At 39.6% G+C, this 8,376-nt stretch overlaps 1 protein-coding gene across 4 annotated transcripts in view; it reads right to left on the bottom strand.

Annotated features, from left to right (window-relative positions):
• Positions 1 to 5,672: 5,672 nt before the first annotated feature.
• Positions 5,673 to 8,376, bottom strand: part of LOC147422345 (UMP-CMP kinase 3-like) — a 94,554-nt gene continuing 91,850 nt past the window's right edge. For all 4 annotated transcript variants that reach the window (XM_086502544.1, XM_086502545.1, XM_086502546.1 and 1 more), the window contains one exon: positions 5,673 to 6,568. In XM_086502544.1, coding sequence (XP_086358670.1) covers positions 6,479 to 6,568 — 90 coding nt within the window. In that variant the 3' untranslated portion in view covers positions 5,673 to 6,478. The remainder of the gene's footprint in view (positions 6,569 to 8,376) is intronic.

Here is an 8,376-nt window from a genome sequence, read left to right as displayed (position 1 = left end):
CCACGAGTGGTTTTTGTTTCACATGCTTGGAAATTCATGTATATCATGGTTGAGCAAGAAGCAACCTATTGTGGCCACTTCAAGTTGTGAGGCTAAGTACAGGGCAATCTTCACAGCTACGGTTGAGTGTATATGGCTCAGACGCCTTATGGCTGATTTGGGTGTTGAACAGGACACTGCCAACACTATCTATAGTGACAGTCAGAGTGCATTGGCAGTTGCAAGGAACCCAGTTTTTCATGCTTGCACAAAGCACATTGAGGTGCATTACCACTATGTCAGGGAGAGGCTCTCAGTAGGAGAGACCAGCTTGGCTTATGTGCCAACACAGGACAACCTTTCCTATCTTTTCACAAAGGCATTGTCTCGTGAGAAGCTCGAAGCTTTCCGCAAAGCTTTGGGCTTACTCCCCTTTGTGGACTGATCATGTCCTCAGGGCATGGCACTTCCCTTTACTCATGTGCCAGCTCTCGTTCACCGCATCACTCTAGGGGGGATTTGTTACCATATACATGTGGTAGTGATGTGTGTGAACACATTAGGACCGACGGGGCATTTTGTTCCTCTTTAGGAGGTTTTTTTCCCGTGCATTGTATATACTCCCACCACTCTAGGGCTATCTATCTTTCCATTGCAGAGACTAAGTAATACACTCTCCATTGTGTGCGTTGAGCTTGCATTGTATATATGCCCATCGCTCTAGGGCTATCTATCTTTCCATTGCGCACTAAGTAATACACTCCCATTGTGTGCCTTGAGCTTCCTTCGTCTTCTCCAAGCTGTGTGCGCTTCTCTGCAACCCTAATTCCAATAGCACGTTGGATTCAATTTGTTGATTAGTGCCACATAGCAAAACTAATGATAGCAAAGTCTTTTGTAGAGCTTAGAAAAACTTATGTAAGTATGAAATTGCTTTAAATTTTTATATGGTTATAAAAACTATTTTTGACAAGCATGAAACTCTCTCTCTCTCTCTCTCTCTCTCTCTCTCTCTCGTTTGTGAGTTAGAAGCTACTAGTACTTCCACAAAACTATAGTCAACCACGTATAAAAATTGGTGGCACAAGCTTTGAAGAACATTAGTGGACGTGCATCATTGAGAATTTTAAGAATACTGTTTAGAGTTGAACTACCCATTTGCTCAAGTTTTACGTACTAAAAAAATTGTTTGTGAGTAGATTAAATAGTGGAAAATGTGCAAGTCTAATAAGCCATTTTTTTGAATTCATCTATACACAGTAAAACCTTCTTTTTTTATGTGATTAAAGATTGCATAATGTAATATGTGCACTCACTCTATATATCTTGTGCATGAGATAGAAAATATTTGATGTTTAAGTGAGCTAAATTTCATTTTTTACTTCATGAAAAACTAAATATAGAACTAAGCTTAAATTCAAAAGCTTTCATAATACCAATAAATCATTTCAAATCACGTGATAATGACATTATTGGGACATATATGACTTTAATTTCATGATAGCAAAGGAGAATTGTTTATTTTCAAGAATTTTGCACAAGAAAGATTTCATGAGAAGCATATATTCTTGATGTTTATGAGAGATTAGAACCCCCACAAATATGTACTTTGTTGATTTTTACCAAAAGAGTGCCACTCAAGATTAAAAAATTCGATTAATACATGTTACTTTTCTTCAAAAGAGCTTCATAACCCCTTTCTCAACGTTTTAAATATTACGAGTTTCTATTCATAAGCACATCGCCATCGGAACTAGGACTTGAGGATTAATTTTATGTTTTTATGGCTTATATCTATTTAATAGACTTTAAAAACATGAAGAATGTAATTTTTTACAGAATTCATAGCAACTTAATTTTTGATCAAATTTTCAACTTAAAACTTTTCATAGAGTGAATGTTCCAACGTTTTCTCCTATTCGACTATACAGAACACATGCAAAATGTGTTTCTAGCCTTATGAAACAAGGTGAAAATTCACTATGGCCTACATAAGGCTATTGACAAGAATTTCCTAATAAAAAGCATTTTTGAGAAAAATAGAAAGTGACTATTATTCTTAAACATGTAGTGTCACAATACAATATTATCTTTTTTTGAAAAAAAAGTGTAACAACGAACTATTTACATTACAATATATTCCAAAAGCATAAAAAATCATGTTTGACACAAAACTCAATGCCCCTCTTTCAAGACAGTGGCACACAAATGTCAACACCCTCTCACAAGGGCCTAAAAAAATAAGTTAAAATTATCATTAGCTTGTCATGTGGCGTTAGTCGACTAGCTTTTTCCAATGGTCCAGATTTGCACCCAAAAATCCACCCTTCACTAAGGACTCCATATGTAGTCCAATAAATGCAATAACTTGGTGGGAAAACATGTCACTAAAGTGTTCAATCACCAAACTAGTGTTGAGGCATAAGAAAGTTGCCAGCTTTTTGTTAGCGTCTACCATTAGTGATTCTCCTCCTCCTTGCAAGAATGGTGAAGTTTGATATGATAGCTCTCTCGGAGCATAAGAAAGTTGCCATCTTTTTTTTAACATTTTCCATGGTTGAGTCTCCTCCTCCTTGCAAGAATGTTTCATGCCTACCATCGATCCCACCTCTAAGCTTGCACATTTCCACTTGACTGCTACTAGTACCCTTGTTCTTAACAAATGGAGGAAAGATGAGCCTTGATGTTGAAACTTCTAACACTAGCCAATGAGTGATAGCCTATAATTTATACAGCCTTTGCTTGGGAAAATGACACTGAGTATTTCAATGCCGGCTGGCCCGACCACCTCGTGGCGACCTAACCTTCACTACTGCTCTATTGGTGTGGATGCATGCACCCTTTTTGAAATAGCCTTAGCCTTAGTGTGAACTACTCTTGGGTCCACTAACAAGATTTTCCAAGCCAACAAAAGTTTTCAAGACATTGCCGTTGCATGGTTACACATCAAGAAAGGTGTGTGCGCTTTTTTTTTTGGTGCAATCTAATGCTTTACATCAACTAGTTTTATGGGATTGCTCCTACACACCCACACCCATGTGTCCCATGGGTTGAACCATACACAAGAAGTTTTGGATAAATTCTCACAATAATCCCACAGCGTGACTTACCTCAACATCATGAGCTTCTGTGAGGGAGGCACCGTATACCTTGTTAGGTACGATTGGGGATAGGGGACCGCCGGCCCGGTGGGGGGGGCGATGGTCCCCTGCCCCCAATTGTACCTAGCTAGGTATGAGGTGCCTCTCGAGCAGAAGCTCATGATGTTATGCATTGTATGAAAAACACTGAAAAAGACTTTTCCTACGTGAGAAAATTTCTAAATCTTCTTGTGATAGCAGGCGCCCTTAAAGCCCCTCAACTTTATTGCTAGGCCAACTCCCCTTGACAGGAGAGTGTGTGTGTGTGTGTGTGTGTGTGTGTGTGTGTGTGTGTGTGTGTGTGTGTGTGTACTTTTCCTAATAGCCATACTTTTGCACTTAAAATGGTGAATGGTAGAAAGTGAATGTTTTTATTGATGAGTCTTGAACTCAATACTATTACTCAAGAGGGAAATGGGATAACCAATATACCACACTTGGGTGATGGAAATGTTGATCGATCTCTCTCTCTCTCTCTCTCTCTCTCACACACACATCTATCAAGGAATTAGGCAATTGCTAAAGCCATCATTCAAAAACAAGTTTAAAGACCAAAAGCCCATACTCTTCTCATTCTGAGTTTCAACCGCGATAAATCAAAGTAGCAGGACAACAAAAAAATGCTAGGTTCCCAAGGAAGGATCCAATAATTCTGATCAAGATGAAATACCTGCAATCCCCAATCAAAACATCATATGAATCCACATATCAGAGTATCAAAATTTTGTAAGGTCATCTAATATCATATTCACAGAAAAGCTTCACCTCTCATGCCACGTCTCAACATGCCTCCAGATGTCTCATCCGCCCATGTGAGCACGCACGTACAAAATGGAGCATCTTTCATAGCAATATGACCCAGATAATGCCACATATAGGTAGTGTAAACCCAATAGGAGAAAAATACCAGAGAAACCAGCAACAAGGGAGAGTTTTAGGTAGTGGCCATAGCACAGCAAGAAGAAATGGGCAACACCATCCTCTTACTATATAGTCATCAGCAAGACAATAAAATGCAGTACTTTTCAATTCCAGGAATCCAGTAGCCAGTCTATATGACAAGAAATCACAATAGCACCATAGTGCCATGGCCACATAAAACCCCATAGGGTTTACGTGCATCAGTCTGAGGAGGAAAGAGAAAGACAAATTCAAAGTTAGGGTTTGATGTTTACCAGGTAAGAGGTAAAAACCATGGTCAACAAGTGAGCTAGAGCCATGCCCAGAGATGATCTTATCCCAAGCAGATGGCAAGGAGAGGAGAACTCCAGAATGGTTGGCCACATCAACAAAATTTAGAGCAAGAGGGCACATGCATCCATGGAACCCCAAGGTTGAGGGTTCGAGGCTCACAAGTTGCCTTCTCTTGGGTGTATTCTCCTTCCCTATTGGGGGGGGTGGTTCCCACGGTTGCCCCTCGAGGGTGTAATGTACATCAATGTACATATGTAAATACATGATATGTGTATAGTTTCTCCCTACTTCCTTCCCCGCATTGATGGTGGAAAAAAAAAGTAGTCCTCGCACATCCCCTTACTCGAGGATCAACTACTAGGCCAAGATAGGGATAATTTACATTAGGTCAAAGGGTAAGAAAAGCCAAGAAAATGTAATGTGGTATGCATATTATCACTTTAAACATAAGAGATGGTATCCCTCTAGTGTAATTAGTTAGGATTGGGTTAAATATAGAGAGATAAAGAGCAAGTGTCTTAACACTTGAGACGGTTCTAAACAAGAACTAAGACAAAGTCCAAGAATTTAACAGAGCAATGCCTTTAAAATTTACACACGCGCATGCACGCACATAGGTGAAATGACATGAAATGTTTATTTACGTATATAAAAGGACTACAACACCTACAAAACTGGAAAATTACATCATCGTTATATGATCCAAATCTCCAATATAGAAAATACAAAGAGCATGAAGCAAACTAGCTATTCCTAACAAACAAGCTTCACCCTCACTGCTTGTGCAATCAAGTCCACTTTACAATCTCATCAAAGCAATAATTATGCCAATTGTTCGGAGGGTTTCAAAATGTGAGGGTTTTTTTGCTTGATGTTCCGTACGTAGCAAAAATGTCTTTCCAAATCAAAGAACACCTTAAGGATTGATATGTGACCCCCAACCCCTAAACATGTAGCATATGGCTTGCCTATTTTCATAGTAACTTCGACTTCGAGTCATCGAGTAGCCATAAGATTTGATGTACCTTTATGGGAAGACTTCTCTAAACATCACTTTCATTGGCATGAAGATGAGTTTAGGGGATTGCCACATCTTATTTGGAGCAAAAACTCCTCCAAATGCTGGTTTCAGGTTTATGCATGAGCTTAAGAACTTAAAACGAGTTTTCTTTAATGAGATCCCTATCCCTTAATTGTCTCTCAAAAGATGTAAAAGGTTTAACGACATCAGAAGCCTTAAAACAATAGAGATAAGTTGAAAAGGAACACCTAGAAGCAATGCCCCCCAATTCATCTAAAATGGAAAATCTAAATTGAAATCAAATAAGTTTGAATTAAAGGGTGAAAGAACTTTAGGTGGAAGATAAAAGAGAGAAAGAATTGGAAGGTCAAAAGTTAATACATTAGCTATCAAAGGTGCCTATAAGCTGCATATGTATCATTGGACAAAGAGGCTTTGCAGAGTTATTATAGCCTACTGTAGGCCTTTAGGATGATCAATTTTAGGGCAATGATGGTTCAGTAACTAATGATAAACAAATTGATCCAAACACCTGGTTGCCACCAATGGTTCCCTTGACCGATGTTGATAATAGAGAAATTCAAGCTTTGCATGATCTCTCTATATTGAAGCCGAAGGGGACCCAAATTCCAAGAGTCCTTACCGTAGTGTCTAGCACACAAAAACCTCCCTAGCATACTGTTTTTAATGGTTTTGCAGCTTTAAATAGCCATTAATGTGAGACCTCTTTTCTTTTTTGAGGTACAACTGAAATTTGAAAGAAGCTGTGGATGTCGAACCAGGGTCTTTATGCACCCACATATTCACCTTAACCACTAGGCTATGCACCTTAATCCATGCTCTCTAAGCTTAGAGTCTAGAGCATTCCTTGATTAGCACTTCTTCAAAACTAAGCCTTTACATCGAAGTTAAACTATCATATAGAAATCTATCTCAGAGCCAAAATTGTATGGACAATCAGAGCCTAACCAAAAAATCTTTATCCCTGAAGACTAGTATACAAGTCGTAGAACATGTCGTGACTTCCAGAGCAGGATGTTGGGAAACATAAGCTACCACATTGTGAATAATGCTGAGATGTAGAGCATATTTAATTGACCAAAAAATCCTGCTGATCAGCTCAATGCTGGGATTGTCTCAATGTTTATGATCGGTTCATAGGTTTCTTTGCAAATGATACAAAGAGAGGCCTGACTGATTCAAACACCTCCTCTTTTGTCCGATCAGCATCAATCTGTTAATCCAGCATATAATACAAAATCAGTGAACTTTCACAAACAAGATGAGTCAGGTCATATAGCTATTATAAAAAAGCTGCCAATTGGTTTTCACACAATCGATCAAATATTTTCATGAATGCATTTTGGTGAAAGTGACAACAAATTCGAAAGAATAAAAGTACACACTTACAGAATTTGGAGCAAACACACCCATATGCCCCTTATAAGTATTATGGCCTTTGTCTTGACAATTTTGCATCTTCCCTCATAGGAATTGATGCTGACATATCTCCAAGTCTACCCCTTTCAAGTCCTTGTAGGACCATGCGAATACATCTCTATACTCTTTTAGCGTTTTGATCAAAATCTTTCCTTCCTTGAGAGATAAGTCTATGGCTATATATGCAAAGCTTTTGGATCTTCACCTCGCCAGGCTAGATCTATTTGCTTTTGCATCTTCTAGTCCATGAGATTTTCCACGCTCTTTCAACTCCTTACCAAGAAGATGTCACATCCTTCCCACCTCCACCCACACTAGTTCTCTCCAAGTGATTGCATCTATTATACGAGAGTATTCAAAATGAATGAAATGTTTAGTTACATCTTCAAAAGGCCTAAAAGACCTATGAGAGCATAAAATTACATCTTTGTCAGCCAGCTGGTGTCTATCCACTAAAGCCTGATCTCCTCAGTGGGTGCTGCTGTAAATATCCTCACATGAGCTCCCATGGGCCACCGCATCATGGCGTCAATCTCCTCCTCTGCAAAGAACCTTGTAGGAGTTGCTCGATACCTCTCAATAATGGCCTAGATGGGGCAATAAGATATATGTTGGGGACTTGATCTGTGAGCGGTACGAGGGCGTTGAGATCTACTAATCTCTGTAGCTCTATCTAGGAAAGTCCCATGAGCTGGAAACCGACGTGTCCTGGGGTCATGCTGAAAGCTGCTGGTCTGGAAGAAATATATCACGTGCCTCTAAATGGGCTCTAGTCTAAGGCATGCAGGAACTTTGTAATAAAGGCTGTTAGTGCCAACATAGCTCCAGCAAGAATAGCCGAAGGCATCTCTCAATGTAATCCATCACCTGGACAGAGGCCATAATCCCTCTTTGAAGAAACAATGAAGCTGTCCGCATATCTCATAATATACAGGGCATCAACATAGAAATGCTCTTATGTCTCTTGCTCTTTGTCACATAGCTGGCATATCCACTGATCTGGGGGTACTAAAGTGTATCTACATGTCTCTATCTGTAGCTCATGAGAGAAGGTCCACCTCAGTAATGTGAAGAAAATGATTTTTGTAAAGAGCTATTTTCTTCGGAAACCCCCTAGGAGCAGTCATCCATGTCCTCTTTGTATCAATCTAGGTGCCACATCGTTTGTTGATTCTGTTCACCTCCAAACCTGTGGATGCAAGTGATGGTGCGTTCAAGGAGTAATGAAAGGGTGGCAATCCATCCTTAGTGAAGCCATGCAACTCAAACCAGGTTGACATCTATGCATAGTAACATCTAGAGTCTCCCCCCACTATAGCTGTCAAGATGACTGGAGAATCAATCCAGTATAATGATGACCTAGAAACTCCCACAAGCCATGTATGCAAGATATTGATCTAGTAAATGGCTCAACCACAATCAATGTAGCTCCCAATTCCACTGAATCTCATGTGGCATTGCAGCCTTAGATCAGATCATCCTAGCGATCACAGTGGCTAGTGGTCTCTCCATCCATCATACATCCAACGAAACCGACCAATTCCACTAGATCTAATGTGGCATTGCGGCCTTGGATCAGATCATCCTAGAGATCACTAGTGG

The sequence above is a fragment of the Adiantum capillus-veneris genome, chromosome 27, assembly GCF_014529385.1.
Source record: "Adiantum capillus-veneris isolate H3 chromosome 27, ASM1452938v2, whole genome shotgun sequence".
Lineage (NCBI taxonomy): Eukaryota > Viridiplantae > Streptophyta > Polypodiopsida > Polypodiales > Pteridaceae > Adiantum > Adiantum capillus-veneris.
This window is presented reverse-complemented; position numbering and strand designations above follow the sequence as displayed.